The sequence below is a fragment of the Acinonyx jubatus genome, chromosome B4, assembly GCF_027475565.1.
Source record: "Acinonyx jubatus isolate Ajub_Pintada_27869175 chromosome B4, VMU_Ajub_asm_v1.0, whole genome shotgun sequence".
In the NCBI taxonomy this organism is placed as follows: domain Eukaryota; kingdom Metazoa; phylum Chordata; class Mammalia; order Carnivora; family Felidae; genus Acinonyx; species Acinonyx jubatus.
In genome coordinates, this window is record NC_069387.1 from 128,525,501 (window position 1) to 128,542,864 (window position 17,364).

At 57.1% G+C, this 17,364-nt stretch overlaps 2 protein-coding genes across 5 annotated transcripts in view; one reads left to right on the plus strand and one right to left on the minus strand.

Annotated features, from left to right (window-relative positions):
- The window catches only part of TST (thiosulfate sulfurtransferase), a 12,731-nt gene extending 4,210 nt beyond the window's left edge, over window positions 1-8,521 (minus strand). The window contains exons 1-2 of one of the 3 annotated variants that reach the window (XM_053226754.1): window positions 8,366-8,521; window positions 7,082-7,697 (exon numbers count right to left, since the gene is read on the minus strand). In XM_053226754.1, the coding sequence (XP_053082729.1) occupies window positions 7,082-7,697; window positions 8,366-8,461 (712 nt within the window). In that variant the 5' untranslated portion in view covers window positions 8,462-8,521. Of the gene's footprint in view, window positions 1-7,081; window positions 8,342-8,365 lie in introns of those variants that run through there. The other 2 variants (XM_027070838.2, XM_053226753.1) reach the window with 2 other exon arrangements.
- Window positions 8,522-8,723: 202 nt separating this feature from the next.
- On the plus strand, window positions 8,724-16,980 carry MPST (mercaptopyruvate sulfurtransferase). Of its 2 annotated transcripts, none has more exons than XM_027070841.2 (3): window positions 8,724-8,839; window positions 12,238-12,865; window positions 16,411-16,980. In XM_027070841.2, the coding sequence occupies exons 1-3, from the start codon at window positions 8,804-8,806 to the stop codon at window positions 16,707-16,709; spliced, it is 963 nt and encodes a 320-aa protein (XP_026926642.2). In that variant the 5' UTR covers window positions 8,724-8,803; the 3' UTR covers window positions 16,710-16,980. The 2 variants fall into 2 exon arrangements, with proteins under 2 accessions (XP_026926642.2, XP_026926643.2); XM_027070842.2 differs by having other exon boundaries at window positions 8,749-9,029.
- Window positions 16,981-17,364: the final 384 nt, after the last annotated feature.

A 17,364-nucleotide genomic window follows, 5' to 3' on the forward strand; every position in this document is an offset into this window, starting at 1 on the left:
CTGGGAGATAATCGACATTCTTTCTCTGGAAAGTCACAGTTGCAAATTTTATCACGTCTTTGATACGTAAACACCCCAGGAGTTAACCAAAACACTATCCACAGAGACTGAAGGAAAAAATCTGGGGGAGGGCGAGGGGAAGCATACAGATTGCTCTAGAAGTTCCCTTGTCCAAAGCCTGGCCCACAGCCTTCCTAAGATTACTCATCAAAGGCTAAGTTACAGGGTCTCTGCCTGTTTCTACGTTTACATATGTCTATGGATATGGGCTAAGTATACATGTTTTTCTACCTTCTGAAGGTATTACCAAAATTAATTTGTACAAGAGCTCTATTTAGTCAGCTTAAAAATAAGCTATATATCAAAGTGCACTTAGGTAAAATTGAAATTTCATTTGCTCTCACCGCCATAAAGGATAACAGTTTCTTGAACTATCAGTCCGTTCTTGACGGGATGGTCAAACAAAGATACTGTGTTTTATCGAAATAATTTCAGGGCATCTGGGTAGCTGAGTTGGTGAAGTGTCCGACTTCGGCTCAAGTCATGATCTCACAGTTCATGAGTTCGAGCCCTGCGTCGGGGTCTATGCGGACAGCTCAGAGCCTGGCGCCTGCTTTGGATTCTGTGTCTCCCTCTTTCTCTGCCCCTCCCCTGCTCTGCTTCTCTCTCTCTCTCTCTCTCAAAAATAAACATTTAAAAAATAATAAAATAATAATTTCCTATACTTCATATAGTCTTGATCAGGTCTTTGATTACTTAAGAAAAAAGCAGAGTCTTCTCTATTAAAAGAGATATGTTTTTGGTTTTTAGTTTTGTTTGTGTTTTTGTTTTTTTTTTCTACAAGCATGCAATTTCTATACTTGCCTTTGAGGCCTTTAATTGTCATTTTGGTTAAATGGATAACTGAATATTGTTTCACGACGACCCGCGATCCTATGCGACCGTGTATTTTAAAACCTTTTGACTGAAGTCTATATTTTATTCACATTTCCTTACTTTTTATGAAATGCCTTTTCTGTTCCAGGACCCCATCTAGGAGACCACATTATATTTAATCTTCCTGTCTCCTTAGAATTCTCTTGGCTCTGACTTTTTTTATATATTAAATGAATGGATGTACTGTACCTATCTTCATTAACTGCAACAAATGTACCATACTAATTAATATAAGATGTTAATAATACGGGAAACTGGGTGTGGGGGTATATGGGAACTGTCCTTTCTTTGCAATTCTTTCTGCAAATCTAAAACTGTTCTATATAAATCTACGAACTAATATAAATAAATAAATAAATAAATAAATAAATAAATAAATAAAACCTTTTGATATTTTAGACAAAATTCCCGTAAATCAAATTCTCAATGAAACCTTACCTACCCTGAACTAACTTGGGGATTTTCCTGGACCATCTCAAAAGATTTGGGTTTTTTCCTCCTTGTAAAAGAGAAATATGAAACCAATTAGACTCATTTCACATGTTAAATTACATGGGAAGTCAAGTAGGAAGAAATGCTAACTACATTTTCCTTAGGAAATATGTATATGGAAGCTATTGATAGAAGTGTTCCAGAAAGTATATAAAATTCCTAAAAACAGGGGGCGCCTGGGTGGCTCAGTCGGTTAAACGTCCAACTTCTGCTCAGGTCATGATCTGGCAGTTCACGGGTTGGAGCCCCGCGTCAGGCTCTGAGCCGTCAGTCAGAGCCTGGAGCCTGCTTCGGATTCTGGGTCTCCCTCGCTCTCTGCCCCTCCCCCGCTTGTACTGTCTCTCCCTCTCAAAATAAAATGAAAAAAACCCTAAAAAGTATTCCTAAAACTCTGGTATGTCGTGGTATAATAGCATCAATTGATCACAACCTTGGTTATTACTTTAAAATATATACCCCCAAAATAACCGAATCCCCTTGTCAATTGCATTAGCATGAACTCTTACCCGGAATTACTGCTTCACTTCGGATGCTTTTGCAAAAGCGTTCCTTCCCCCTCAGGTGTTCCACCTTCGGGGAGATTCACGGAAAAGACGGAGAAATAGAGGTTTCTGATAACTAAGATCGTACCACTGACCTGAATAAGAATTAATTACAGAGAGAGGCCCCCTAGGATTTTAGTCGCAGCTCTGGAAAGGGGGCAAACCTCTGGTCACCCCCACAGAGCACCAGCTCCTGGCAGTGGGTCCACAGGGCTCCTCCGGATGGAGACTCTCGGGGAGGAGTAAGCCACGGCAGCCAGTGGGCTGAACTCAGAGGGCGGAGAGCCCCCCCTGCACCCTGGACTTTTGCCCTTTTTGCACCGACAGCTGGCCTATTTTAAAGGGATCAACCCTACTGGGGTTGCGGAGGGGTGGATGACCATGAGTGGGCCCTTATGGGGTCAGGGCATATGAGGGAATATTTGGGCTCGCCTGCAAGAGTCTGAGGCAGTCCTCCCTTCTCCATATCCCAGCTCACGAGGCACTGACACCCCCCTGGCAATCAGGAGGCTGAGGCCCTAGCCCGGGTACAACCTTCGGCAGATACAGCAGATCGGATGCACGGAGAGAGCGGCCGCCAGCGTGCCCGGGGAAAGCTGGCCTATTGCCAAGGATGCTCGATTGCCCCTGAAATACAGTGATTTGGTTAATCCACTAACAGCATGCCCCGTGTATTGTAAGCAGCACCCAAGGTGACTGGCAAAGGGGCCTGGGGTCATTCACGAGAATTCCCCATTGACGACAGAGGGGCAAATTGGGTATATTGCCTCCTCTCTCCCTCAGCGCAGGTTTTCGCTATGCTTGCTTTGTGTAGACACCGTGTCTGGCCTGGCTCAGTCAGTTGAGTAGCCAGCTCTTGATTTCGGCTCAGGTGATGATCTCATGGTTCACGAGCTCGAGCCCGGCCCCCATCGGGTTCCATGCTAACAGGGCCAGACTTGCTTGGGATTCTCTCTCCCTCTCCCCTACTTATGCATGCTCTCTCTCTCTCTCTCTCAAATGAATAAATAAACATTTTTGTTAAAAAGTGGGCAAAAGAACATTACACAGAATAGAGGTTCCATCTTCCCCATCGCCCACAAGCAGCAGGGTTGATAAAAAGGGGAAAGGAGATATTAAAGCGGCAGGTTGAACTCCTAGCAGGTAAAACCACCTTGGCTGGACACACTAAAGCACTGGCCCAGGCTTTAATACTTGTGAATGATCAGCGAGCAGGGCCTGTTGCTGCACGTGCCAGCCTGGGGACCCCACCGAGTCACCCAACACGGCAAAAGCACAGAGGTGGAGGAAGATAGCCACTGCCCCTCTCACTGCACGTCAACGCGCTAAGCTGCTGGGGACACTCAGCCCATCACACCTGGGAAAGGCATCCCCTCCTAAAGTTTGCAGTGAAATATCCCACCAGGATGGGCGAGTTACTTCGCACGCCCCTGGGTGAGGGGGACCTGCCCAGTCTCCGCTGGGATCTCGCGGTCCTGCTGCAAGGGGCCTGCGAAAATGCGCTATCTCTGGAACGGGAAGAGGGGAAGAGGTGGGGGTCGTGGCCGGGCACATCCTGCCCCCCCCCCCCCGCCCATCACCTCCCACCTGAAAGCGCTGTTCCCCCCCCCCCCCGCCCCCCGGCCCCTACACGTGGTGCGCACAACCAGAGGTCCTAAAGCTGACAATCTCCGTCTCCTTGAGGCCAGGTGGGCACATGCCATTTCCCGCTGGTCCATCACTGGGCTGCTGCCTCGCTCCCCATCCTGGCGGATGTTCTAGCACACGCGCCAGCCCTCACTAAATTCACCCAGCGAGCTTTGAATGATAGTCACCAAAACCTGTCCTTGCCGAACCCTGAAATGTCTTTAACGAGAAAAGCTACCCCCCGAAACAGGATGGACTTAGACAGTGGCGCTGCCTTGCAAGGAGGCCATCATCCAAACAGAATGTTGTGTGTTCATATCTGGTGAGTCTGTTAGGCATCACCTTCACTGCATCACGTGAGAATACAAGTAAATGCCCTGAATTATCTGAACCCCAGCCCAGGGGACTTAATAAACCAATGGTTCAGATGACGGCGCTCTTGATGGAAAATGCCATCCCTGACTTGGGGGTTCATTGTCTTAATTCTGTATTTTCTCTTGCATGTGCCTGTATATTGTCGCCATGGCGCCTGCCTCCAATGTAGCCGCATAGCCTCCAAAGGAGCCACCACCAGGCCCCGTGAAACCCCTTGCTGACTCCTCAGGGCACAGTGCAGAAGAGGGGGCATGCGTGTGAGGTGGTGAGAGCTGATGTGAGGGGTAGAAAGTCGGGGGAGGTCATGGAGAGCACCAGTTGACCCATGAGCTGGACTGGGACAGCTAGAGATGCCTCTCCCCCTCCCGGCCTTGGGATGTGCGTTCTGCTTGACTTCCGGGCTCCCAGAGGCTGCTCCAAGGACATGGCATTGAGATAGCGATGCGGTGTCGAGACCAGCTGGACCGTGTGTATGTGACTCAACCCAGTTAATGCCTCTGTATAAACTTTCAAGATTTGGCAGGCGGGTGCGGAAATCTACCCGTCTTGCGGCCGGCCACTCAAGACAAGCCTTGTAAGTAAGTTCCCCTGCTTATGAAAACGGCTACCTACCCATCTGAAGTGGCCTGATCTTTCTTAGGCTTTGCCCTGCCCTCTGCATCTGGGGGTAGGTTTCAGATTACCCGGGGGGGTGGGTGGGAGGCTCCCAGCTCCTGAGGAGGCTGTGAACTCACACAGGATCCCATGAAGCAACACTATACCGTGAGGCTGTGACTTCCCCTCCCCCGGCCTCCCCTCTCCCCCAGTCCCTGTGTTTGTTGACACAGCAGTGGCCTTGGGAAACAGCCCCACCCTGAGGCCTGCAGACTGGGGTCAAACCTTGGCCACTCTGCCTCCTTAGAGAACCCACTTCTCCCTTTCCCACCTGTAAACTGGGATCAGTCCTAACCCCCACCTTCCACCAGGAGAGAACATGTATGAAACACTGGGCTGATAAAAATGCCTACTAGGGGTTCGATACCCTCTTCACCCTCACTGCCCTCAAGGTTTATGAAGATAACTGGGCTGGATCGACCGTCCCCTCCTTCGCTGGCTTTCCCCGGCGCTCTATAAGGTGAGCCCGTTCCTTTCATTAAGGAGGGAAGGGTTCAGAGGCCAAGGACTCGCATAGGGTATGATGCAAGCTCATGGGGTGTCCAAGGCCCTGCTCCCAGCTCCTGCTTCAGGACCCTCCTTCTGGGTGTTGCATCTGGACCCCGGAGCTCACGGGCTGCCTCCCTGAGCCCACCCCAAGCTGGGGACCGTGAACTCAGGGAGCCTCATGTGCCTTTGTGCCCCCAAACTATGTTGCCTGGGAGGCCAGCAAAGCCTCTTAGGGAATGAGGGAGGGGAGTGCCACTCCATGCTTTCTGGGTGGCCCTGGGCTTTGCAGAGCTCCTCCCCCTTCTCAAAATACCCCTCCAGCCAGGTGGGGAGGGCTGGGCTTTCCTCTTCTCATTTTACAATGAGGGAACCCAGAGAGGCCAAGACATCGGATTGAGATCCCCCCACACGGGGGGGTGGGGGGGGGATCTGACCTCTCCTGAGGATCCATGCTCCCTGAGATCTGGAGGCGGTGGGAGGAGGGAGAATGGGGAGGGACTCTTCTCTGAGCCTCAGTGTCCTCATCTCTAAAATGGGAGTGAGGAGATTGGATCTGACACCTCTTCGCTTATTTCCAGCTTGCTTCAGGGCAAGCCCGGAGGCAGCAAGGGAATCAACTCTACCTTTCATCTCCCAAGGGGCACCGAAAGTTCTAAGGAGAGAAGACGTGTGGAACCGAGGCAAGGGTGGGGCTGCTGGAAGGGCCGGGCCAGAAGTCTCTGAATCTTCAACTCCAGACCTTCAGAGAGCAAGGGGCGGGGGGACATGGGACCTGGAAGAAGTCCAGGACTTTGCCACTAACTGGCCATGTGGCCTTGACCTGCCCCTGCCTCTGTGTGCCTCAGTCTCCCCTCTGTCCCATGAGGTGATCTTTCAGGACCTCCAGCCCGGAGAGTGTCCCAAACTGTTGTCACAGAGTCCTCTCCCCTCAGAGGCACAGAAAGTTAGGAAAAATGTTGCACGGGAGTTAGATTCTGCAGACCCTGCCCGAGGACAGAGCCCAGAGCCAGGAGGTGCTGACCATTCTGAGGGCTCAGGCCAGCCGGGGCCACCAGAGGTGCCCAGGCAGGGGCCGGAGGAAACCTAGCAGGGTGATGGTGAGACTGCTATGGTTCTCTGTTAGGAGGTTCTAGAACTCAGCATGTCCTCTCCTGAGACTCCCCCCACCTCCGGCAATGTAGAACCCCCCAGGCCTGCCCTTTGTCCGAAGGAGAGGATTCGCGAGCCACCTCCCTGTGGATGCCTGGCTTAGAGCACTGGTTTGAAACCAGTCGGCACTGGGCGGAATTCCTGACTCTGCCATTTAACAGAGCCAGTAACTTAATGTCCTCACTTCTCAGTTTCCCCCTCTCTAAAATGGGGATATTAGGCCTTCTCGGATGAAGGACAGGATGAGATAATGCAATGTGAACTACTCAGCACGAAATGGCAGCTACTCTTAATAGCTCTGCAAACAGGCTGCAGCTGTTTGGAAAGGTCAGGGGGTCCGGGAGGGCTGGAAGGAGGGAGGGGGTGCTGCGGGAAGGGCAGGGTTGATGTCTGTGGGGGGCTTCCGGGGAAAAGGAGCGGCCCCAACAAGCTAGGTGTCCTTGGGAGCTTTGCACAGAGATGCACGTGTTGGCTCATGGGCATACCTTTGGGCATGTGGGGGGGGGAGTGCCTGGGCAGGGACGTGGGTGGAGATGTCACCAGTCACCTCTGCTGATGCCACCCCATGCGGATACCAGGTTGCTAGTTAGCACGTGGCTATGGGAACACGTATGTAGGTCCTCATGCATCACAGCTGAAAAAGCTTTTGGATTTGGCTCTATTCTCTCATTTCACAGATGCAGACTGGGGCCCACGTATGGGGGAACTGAGGGCAAAACCTGGAGAGGGTCCCAGACATCCCTGCTCTCCATCATTTCATTGGGCAGTACCCCACCCCCCACCCCACCCAGGGATCACCCACCCAGCAGGACACGTACCTACTGCATCTGGCTCTGGCTCGGTGCCCAGGTACCGTCCTTGGGACCGGGCATCCACCAACTGGAACCTCTTAGACTCAAGGTTCTCCAGCACCTGCTCGTAGGTCTTGAGCAGGGAGCGGTCCAGTGTGGCTTCGAAGTTAGCCGGCTCTGGGCGTGAGGGCTCAGATGTCACCGGGTGGCCCTCCTTCAGCCAGTTCCGGAAGCCGCCGTTGAGCACCGACACGGTGCGGTGGCCGAACACACGGAACATCCACCAGACCCGCGGCGCATAGAAGGAGCCCAGGTGGTCACCATCGTAAACCACCACGTGGGTCTGGTTGCTGATGCCCAGGCGGCCCACGTAGTGGGCGAAGTCGGCCTCGCTGGGCAGCATCATCTCGTAGGGCGACGCCGCGTTCCGGCACTCCTCTATATCAAAGAAGGAGGCGCCGGGCACATGGCGCTCTAGGTACTCCTTGCGGGCCTCGCGGGTGCCCGGCGAGTACCAGGACGCGTCCAGCACCCGCAGGCCAGGCCCCAACTTGCCAGCCCGAACCGACTCCGCCAGCCACTTGGTGGAGACCAGCGCCCGGTAGAGCACCTGATGGACCATGGTTTCAGCTCTGCGCATCACCTGGCGCGGGTGGAAACCAGGAAAAGAGAGCAGCGTGTGAGGGCCGTGCGTGCAGGGGAGCGGGACCTGGGAGGAGCTTTTTCCCACCGCGCTCCCCGCAGGGCGGCGTGTTTGCGGAGGCCCAGCCACCCGGCAGGGCCCGAGCACCCAGTGGGAAGGTTTGCATTCCCTAAGGAAGGGCTGCTCCGCCCCTCCCTGGGGCCCCCGCGCCGAAGGGGGCGGGGCGAGAGCTCCCCGGAGCCCCACTGGGGGAGCTGGCCCGGAGGGCATCTGGCTCCGGAAGCTACCATACAGGCGTTGGAGATGCTGCCAGAAGAGAGAGGCGAAAAGATGGCCAGGAGGAGGGAGGAGATGACATGTGGAGCGGAGAAGCCCCCTTTGTTGGGAGGGTAGGGGAGTGGGCGCCTGGGGGGAGGGGTCGCTGGAGCCCTCAGAGGCCCTCGCTCGCGCCCCCGACAAGCGCGCCCGCGGCAAATCTCGGCAGCCTAGGCGGACTCGCCCGCCTCCAGACTCGCCCGGGCTCGGTACCCTAGCTGGGTCGGAGGCTCCCAGGGCACCCCGTCCCGCTTTCGCCAGGGGGACCCTCCCCTGGGTTGCCGGGGCCAGATCGGAGGCCCAATCCCGAGCGGCCGGGGTGCCTGGCCGCCGCCCCACCCGGCCGCACTCACTCGCCCTCGCCGCCGCCCTGGCGCTCGCCCCCGACCGCTGGAGAAGTTGGCCGGTTCAAACCCAGAGCTCACAACTCCCCGGCCGGCCCGCACCATCGCGCCGCCGCCGGAGGGGGGTACGGCGCGCCGCCCGCCACGCCCCCGCCTCGTGCAGTCCCGCCGCGGCCGCCCCCCCCCGCGCCGTCCCACCAAGCGCAGCGCCACTCGGACCCCGGGGACCCGCCGGGAGGGCGCGGGGGGCGCGGGGGCGGCGCGGGGCGGGACGCGGCGGCGCGGGTGTCCCCCTGGCCCAGAGAGTGGAAGGCGCGAGCAGCCGCGGCTCCGAGTGGCAGCGGCGGTGGGCAGTGCTCGAGTCTCCTCCCTTCAGCCGGCGTCAGGTTGGTGGCGGGAGGAGGGGACGACTTCGGGCGCGGGGAGGGGGCGCCCTGCTCTGGGGCCATGACCGAGCCCGGAAGCGCGGAGCCCGAGACCGGGGTAACTGCTGCGGCATCGCGCTTGCCTTTCTCTGGGGGGAGGTGGATCATCGGGGTGCGCGGCGCGGGGCTCCCCCGCGGGGCCAGAGCGGAGTAGGGGGCTGCAGTCTAGGAGGGAAGACGCGCCCCGGAGTTCGCCCTAAGGATGGCTGTCCACCGCCGCTCGGGGCGGCCTGCTGGGTGACGTCCGAGTGAGTGGCGGGTGGGGAGGTGGGGGGGTAGGGGTGGGGTGGGGGGGTCACCTGGTGCCACCATAGAGGGTAAGAGGGAGGGAAGAGGACCAATGAAACCCCACAGAGAGGCCAGGGAGACAAGGCCGAGGCTCCAAGAGGAGAAACTGGCAAAGAACTTGCCGGAGCAAAACGAAACTAACATTGGCCAAGGCCTGCTCGGTGAGATACTTCGCTCCTAGGGCCTTACTGACTTCTCACAACAACCCTACGGAGTAGGCCAGAAACTTTACATTTCGAGAGCAGACAGACAGGCCTAGCTGGTCACCCCACGGGCACACCAAGCAATTGAGGCCCATCGGATCTGCCTCGGTTTACCTGGCTCCACCCCAAAGCCTCATGCTTTTCAAAATAATTGCCTTTGTTTTTAATTAACCTATTTAATTATAAGGTTATAGCGTTTGGTTTTTAACAATGGGCCGTGCTTAACAACCAGGTGACATCATTCCTGAAAAATCTTAACAACTGGTCCTTGCAAGCTGGTGGCTCACCCTTGCTCCTAAGCCGCTTTTGCATTCGTGTTACATATGTCCCGAATGCTTTTTCTCCTCTCCCTTGGAAAGGCTCTTTTTTATTCTGAAATAATGCTAGTCTCACAGGAAGTTGAGACATTCATACTTTGACAAGCATTTGGCCTCCAGAATCTTCCGAACTTTGTGCTTGGCCCTGACGTGCGGGGGGGGGGGGGGGGGGGGTACCAGGAAGGAGCAGACTAGGGTGAAGTCCTCGAGGATAGCCCAGTCTGCCTGGAGCCCCTCTTCTTCCAGGGCCTCCCCCCCAGATGGCAGCCTGGGGCTCACACTTCCCCTAGTGGGTATAGACACTCGCGAGATACAGCTAGGGCTGTCCTGTGGGTCCTGGAGTCCTTCACTCCCAGAGCACCCCCACCTGAGGTGGTCCAGGCTTGGCAAGCGGGGCCAGGACCTGGGCCCCGCCCTTCGGTGACACACAGCCTGCTCCCCGGACCCTCCCCTGCCTCCTGCAGTCCTTTGTGAGAACTGACCATAAAGCAGGGGGGGGGGGGGAGGCCAGGCCGGGTGACCCCAGACCTCCCAAGTCCCACCCAATCCTGAAATTCTTAAGATTCTAGATGTGTTGTTGTTGTTGTTGAAAGGCCACCTATGGGAATAACTTTTCAGAAATCATTGGGTTTTTATTAAGCCGTTTTTAATGATTATTGACACCAGCCATTTGTAGTGCATTGTGATGGCCCCTCGACAGTCATTAACTGTTCATTAATCTCCACTGTAAGAGCTGAAGGTTGGAAGCTCCATTATAAGAACTGAAAATGGCTGGGGAGCCTACCATGCCCGCCCTCGCACGGCTAGTTAAGGAGCCGAGTGATTCGCACTGACTTGAGGCCGGGGCTCTGATTCCCAGTCCGGGGTTCTTTCTACTCTAAATGGATCCTTGGATAGAAAACCAGGAGCCCCAAGAATCCCAGGGGGCAGGAGCCACTGTGGTTCCCAGATGGGTTCTTTCAGAAGGGACCCACAGCATCCGCCAACACTATTCAGCTGTGGTAGGACCCACGGGCACTGAGATGGCCCCTTAGCCAAAAAAAAGCCACCTCGGGGCAGCCTCCTCATCCTGAAGGTCAAGCCGCAGTTTCCTGGGCCCCTGGAAAAGTCAAATCAGTTTGCGCGCACTTCCTCCTCCTCCAGGAAGACTTCCCACTTCCTCTGCTCCCACCCTAGGCTGAGGTATCGGTCCCTGGTGCTTGCACTGAACCCCAGACTTTCTTCAATGATGCTGTCCTTTGGGCAGGCCCGTGGCCTGTCTTTACCCGCCACAGCCCCCCATCCCCCGGGGCCTGGCAACGTTAAGAGTTTCTCAGTGGCCAGCACAAGGCCTGGCCTCGTGGGTGGAGTTGAGTTCCTAAAAGCCAGACTGGGAGAGGCTGGGTATGAGGCGTAACACTGTGGACTGATTAGGCCCTGGTCATCACTGACCCGAGGCTGGGGAAGAGGTCCAGCCTCCGGAGCTGACCAGCCGTGTGAGCAAGGCCAAAGCACATCTCTAGTTGCCTCGCGCAGAAGGCAGACATTGTCATATGCCCACCACTAAAGGCCACGGGGCTTAGCGTGTGGCCTGGCCCACGAAGCACCTCTTCTCTCCCCACCCCTTCTCTGTGGCAGGACGGCCTGGTATGGATGGTAAGGCCGTGCCCTGCCAACGGGGTATGGGGGTTGACCTGCGGCTCAGGCTCCACCCACCCAGACACGTGCCCTGACGGAAGGGGCACCTTTCCCTAACCCCCGCAGAGGCACCTGACGAACTAGGGGCTGTCTGTACAGGTGCCCAACACATTCAGGGCATCCTGGCCCTGGCAGGCTGTGGCCTGCGTGTCATGTCGTGGGCTGTGTGTACTCTCAGTGGCTGGCCCACAGGGAAGTGGAAGGGACGGGATGGGGGGGGGGGGGGCAGGGAGGCGCTGTCACTGTTGCCGCTGCTGCCTCCAGTTTCAGAGACTCAGTTCAGGCCCAAGGGACAAAATCTGACCTGGCTGGACCCCCAGGGCCTGCACAGCACTGGCCAGCGAGAGTCAGGATTCTGGTGTCGCCGCCACTTTAGCTGTTGACCTTGGCCACTGGAGCCTTTAAACTTCAGCGCCGCCCTCCGTGACAGTGAGAATAACCCCTACCAACCTTCCGGAGGCTACTTGTCCGGCGAATAATTGAGAGCCTACTCTGTGTCCTGCAGGGTTCCGAGGTATTGTGAGATGAAATGATACATAGCAAGGAGTCAGTAAATTCAGCTACTATTTCCCGTGAGGCTGCTTATATAAACGTTTGACGAAGAAGTTTACGAATTCCACCAGGGACCTTGGGGAGGGGCTGAGACTTTGCCCCCTGCTTGCCTTCCTGTGCTTGAACCTGACCCCGGCAAGCAGCGATGAAGGGTCCGCCTGGCCCCCTCCAAGGGGTCAGGGTCATTCCGTTGCTCTTCCCCGTGTAGGTGTCCTGGGGGGGGGGGGGGGAGGGGAGGCCCCGGTGACCGAAGTCTGCCCCTGGGGTTGCTTCTGCCGGTTTTCTGTGTTCCCTGAACTCTGCCCTCCCGGGGCTCCACCGCCCCTGCGGGCTAGTGCCAGACCCAGCGGTGCGGGCATCTGCAGCGACCTGGCCGGCCTCTTCCTCGATTCCCTCCTGACATCCTCCCTGTCGCCCAGGCTTGCAGCCCCGGTGTCGCCGCCGCCGCCACCATGCCCCCACAGCAGCTCTTCCGCGCGCTCGTGTCGGCGCAGTGGGTGGCCGAGGCGCTGCGGACCCCGCGCGCGGGACAGCCCCTGCAGCTGCTAGACGCCTCCTGGTACCTGCCCAAGCTGGGCCGCGACGCGCGCCGCGAGTTCGAGGAGCGCCACATCCCCGGCGCCGCCTTCTTCGACATCGATCAGTGCAGCGACCGCACGTCCCCCTACGACCACATGCTGCCCAGCGCGGCGCACTTCGCGGAGTACGCGGGCCACCTGGGCGTGGGCGCCGCCACCCACGTCGTGATCTACGACGCCAGCGACCAGGGCCTCTACTCTGCGCCGCGCGTCTGGTGGATGTTCCGCGCCTTCGGCCACCGCACCGTGTCGCTGCTCGACGGCGGCTTGCGCCACTGGCTCCGCCTGGGTCTCCCGCTGAGCTCGGGGAAGAGCCGCCCGGCGCCCGCCGAGTTCCGAGCCTCGCTGGACCCCGCCTTCGTCAAGACGTACGAGGACGTGAAGGAGAACCTTGAATCCCGGCGCTTCCAGGTGGTGGACGCCCGCGCCACCGGCCGGTTCCGCGGCACCGAGCCCGAGCCCCGAGACGGTAACAAACACGCGCGAAGGGGCGGGAGGTCACCTGGGGCGCGGGGCCAGGGACGCGCTGAGCCCTGCCTCGGCCTCGCCTTTGAAGGACGCCGCATGGGGCGGGGGCGTGAGATGTGGTTTCCAGTCGTCTCACTCTCTGAGCCTCCCTGGCTTTATTCCTTAAAAGTGGACACGAATACTTGCTTTGCTCCCAGACTCACTGGGAACCCAGGGCGCGCTGTATTAGGGTGAGAAGCCAAACAGCCCCACCCCAATTCTGCGGATGTAGGGCGGTCTCTGCGGAACAGGAGGGGCGGCAGGAAAAGCCCCCAAAGGGATGGGGCCTGATCGGGTGTACCCACCCCCGCTGTTGATGGAGGCAGACTGGGGGAGGAGGAGGGGGAGGAGTCTGGGGTAGGGGAGTGGATGAAAGGCCCCTAAGAGGGGTCAAGGCTTGCAGAGGGCAAGAGAGAGGGGCCGCGCGCGGTATCACCGGCCCCAGGTTGGAGAGAAACTGAATAGAGGTGGCTGCTGGCCTGGGTTAGAGCAGAGCCCTGTGTCTGGGAGCTGAATTCTCCAGGCAAGGAGACCACAGGGAAGCCCTGGATGACGTGGGCAGGGCTCCCTGCAAACGTGTAGGCCAATGGCCACGGTCGTGTGAGCCTTTCAATGACCGCGACAGATGGGTGCTGTCATTGTACCCAGGAGGAAATGGAGTCTCAGAATGGCTACCTTGCTGGAGGTCAGGAAGCAGCCCGGCCAGGCGCTGGGGCGGTACATTTAACTGCAGTGAGCAAGCAGTCATTACCCAGCCTTTTGTCTCTCGTGCCTTTTTCAGGGGGGATGCAAGGAAGTTGCTACTTGGTCTTGGGAGTCTGTCCTTGAATGGCATCCGCCTCCCTACCGCCCCTGAATGAGGGTGGGGCTTCTGTTCAGTGCTTACAAAGCAGCTTGGGCCGTCCTCTTACTGTTTCACATGGCCCCAGGGTAAGGGTCGGCCCTGCTCCCTGTGCATCCCCGAAGACTGACCCAACAGCTGGCATGGGATCAACGTCCCAGAGAGATCTGGGGACTCGAGAAGGACCCCGCTACGTGGAACCATGCAGAGCAGTGTTGACCTGAGATCCAACCGTAGTTCACTGCTGATAGCCAGCCATTTTGGAACCCGCATAGGTGACAATTTTATGTGGTTCCACCTTGAACCTGTTAGGGCCTTCAGCTCAGCCCTTTGGGGGAGGGGGTGGGGGCAGTGAGCCACTTGGCCGGTCACCTAATCTAATCTCTGAACTGTAGCGTTTGCGCGTGCAAAATAAGAGGAGAAAACAGGGCTTGGTAAGGATGCAGTGAGCGTCAAATGTCAAACGAGAAGACATGTATAGAGCGCTCAGCACACATAAGGTGCCCTCAAGGAGAGTGACGTAATTCCCGTGTGCTTCGTCCCGTCCGTGCTTATGGCTCTTTACAGAGGCGCTTAACTGCTCACCTCTCCTGCTTGCTCACCTGTAAAGGAAGAGATGATGGCACACACCTAGCAGGCTTGTTGTAGAGACCAACCGAGCCAGTGCGCATAAAAGCTGGGTCTAGATCAGTGGAGGGCATCACATCGTTGCCGTCGTTCAGCGGGGTGGGGGAAGCTTGCTTTGCTTGGTGGGGTTCGAGGCGCGGGGACAGCCCTGCTCGGACAGCGGCCAACCTGGGTCGAGAGCTTGCTCTCCTTCCTTGCTCCAGTTCGGTTCTCTACGTGATGTCTCTCAGTGAGCCTTTGCTGCACCTAACTGGGGGTGCAGGGCGCATTCCAACCTCACCACGGGCTCAAAGCGCTGGCTGGGTGCTAAGGTCTAGCAATAACTGTCGACACGGGTCCGCAGCTCTCTGTAGGGGTGTCACCCGCTGCAGGGGGAAATCGAGGCAGAAGCCACGAGGCTAGAGCCTCACCCTAGAGTCTGAATGGCCGGGATTTTTGAATCATGGGCTGTGAGGGTTTATTTTGTTGCGAGTCTCAGTCCTTGGCGTGAAAATGGGAATATTACTAACACCTGCCTCGCAGAGGGTGGTGAAACCAAATGACCGGGTTTAGGGCAATGACCCTCTTTATGAACAGCTTTCTAGCCTTGCCCTCTAGGGTTCTTGTGCTAGGATCAAAATGATCTTTTGAAAACGGAAGTCTGGTGTCCCCTTGCAGTCAGGTCAAAGCCCTACATCTTTTTTTTTTTTTTTTTTTAATGTTTATTTATTTTTGAGAGAGAGAGAAAGAGACAGAATGTGAGTGGGAGAGGGGCAGAGAGCAGAGACAAAGAATCTGAAGCAGGCTCCAGGCTCTGAGCTGTCAGCACAGAGTCCGACATGGGGCTCGAACCCATGAGCTGAGAGATCATGACCTGAGCCGAAGTTAAACGCTCAACCCACTCAGCCACTCGGGTGCCCCAAAGCCCTACATCTTAATCCAGGCCTGTTACGGTGTTCCCGTGCCTCCTGGTTCCTCTTGGGCCTCGACCTCCCCCCATGTCTGGGCTTTGGCCCAATGACTTTTACCCCCTCTAAAGATTCCCCTTCCCCAGCCTGGCGTGCCCTCAGCCCCCACTGCCCAGACCTCTCTACCTGATAGAACCCTACTCACCCTCAGCGCCTTCTCAGAGAAGCTTCCCTGCCCTCGCAGCCTGGTGGTTAACAGCCCCAGCTCTGGGGCCCCTCTGACTCGGGCAAGTTAGTCTGTGTGCCTCATGCTCCTCGTCTGTGTAAAAGGGAGGATGATCATTTCTGTCCCGTAGAGTCTGGGGGGAGAAAATACAGCAGAGGGGCTCCTCACAGTGCCCGGCACAAAGTAAGCGCTCAGTAACACCAGCTATCATGATTACTGTTTTTTGTTTTTTGGGTTTTTTTTAACGTTTTTATTTATTTTTGAGACAGAGAGAGACAGAGCATGAACGGGGGAGGGTCAGAGAGAGGGAGACACAGAATCCGAAACAGGCTCCAGGCTCTGAGCTGTCAGCACAGAACCCGATGCGGGGCTCGAACACACGGACTGCAAGATCATGACCTGAGCCGAAGTCGGCCGCTTAACCGACTGAGCCACCCAGGCACCCCTCATGATTACTGTTAATACCTCTTATAATATGCCCCCATAACCCCCCGCAGGGTGTAACACCCTCATACTCGTAATGGCTCAGTTATTGCCTGTCTGCCCTGCCAGATCAATTTCTGTAGGACAAGTGCAATGACTCCTGGCCAGGCGGAGGGAGGGCTTACTTATCTTTGTTGCCCCCAGGGCACACAGGTGATCGGGAAACTGGGGGCAGAGTGAGGCTCTGGTGGGGTCTGAGTCTTGGGTTCCAATTCTAGCCAGCAATTTGCTGGATGCGGGACCTTGGGCAGACGGAACCTCAGCATCTCTGTCCGTAAAATGGGAATGCCTGTGAATAGCGCCTGGGTTGCCTGGCTGTGAGGACTACACGAGATGATGCACATAGAGGGTTAGCGCCGTGGGCGCATGGGAGGCTCTCAGTACCCAGGGGCCATTCATACCCCCTTTGTGTGTGTTCCCTCCTTCCTGCCCTCCTGCTGCAGGCATCGAACCTGGCCACATCCCCGGCACTGTGAACATCCCCTTCACGGACTTCCTGACCCAGGAGGGCCTGGAGAAGAGCCCCGAGGAGATCCGCCGTCTGTTCCAGGAAAAGAAGGTGGATTTGTCCCAGCCACTGGTGGCCACGTGCGGCTCCGGCGTCACAGCCTGCCACGTGGCACTGGGGGCCTACGTCTGCGGCAAGCCCGACGTGGCCATCTATGATGGCTCCTGGGTAGAGTGGTACATGCGTGCCCAGCCAGAGGACGTCATCTCCGAGGGCCGGGGGAAGACCCACTGAGGGGAGGGTCAGGACACGGGAGGCAGCGCCCGGCCTGGTTGTTCTGACTCTGCCTCGACCGAGAGAGTGTTTCTTCCTGTAAGTCAGGTGGCGCAGAGGGCGACATCCCAGAGGCCAGGAGTTCTGTCGACCTGCGGGCTCCCAGCCGAGGCCGGAGAGAAGGTGGTGGTGGGACAGAGGGAGGCAGTGCCCCATGTGCTGAGCGGGGGTCCTGCCTCCCTTCTGTTTTCCCTGTTGAGGAAATAAAACAGCACAGTGCCAAATGCTTCCACCTGTGGGGCTGCCTGGTTTTCCTAAGGAGCCGGTGGTTCAGAATGCCCAGCAAAGGGAGCTCGGTGGAGCCTGAGGGTCTGGGGGATCCTGCCCCTGCCTTCCGAGCAGGGCTGGAGCCCCAGAGCCCTTCTAGTCCTGTGAGCAGAATGCCCCCAGCCAACCATCCTCCACCCCATAATGCTGGGGGTCTCCCCTTCTGGCTTCTGGGCTATTGAGAGGTGAATCTTGCTGTGATAAGGAAAACCTCTGCCTACCCCCCAAACCCCCCACCCCAGGCCCAAGGGTCGAGGCTCTATCTTCTTCCTTCTGTATTTGTCCTTTGTGCAGAGATGGAGGTGGTGTCTGAGAAGGCCCCAGATGGCCCCTGCCTGCAGCCAGGTCA

Bases quoted from the DNA above. Each gene is read 5' to 3' on its own strand.
- MPST (XM_027070841.2), top strand. From the start codon at position 8,804: ATGACCGAGCCCGGAAGCGCGGAGCCCGAGACCGGG. The intron at 8,840-12,237 runs GTAACTGCTGCG...CCTGTCGCCCAG, and splicing joins GCGCGGAGCCCGAGACCGGG to GCTTGCAGCCCCGGTGTCGC. The intron at 12,866-16,410 runs GTAACAAACACG...CTCCTGCTGCAG, and splicing joins CGAGCCCGAGCCCCGAGACG to GCATCGAACCTGGCCACATC.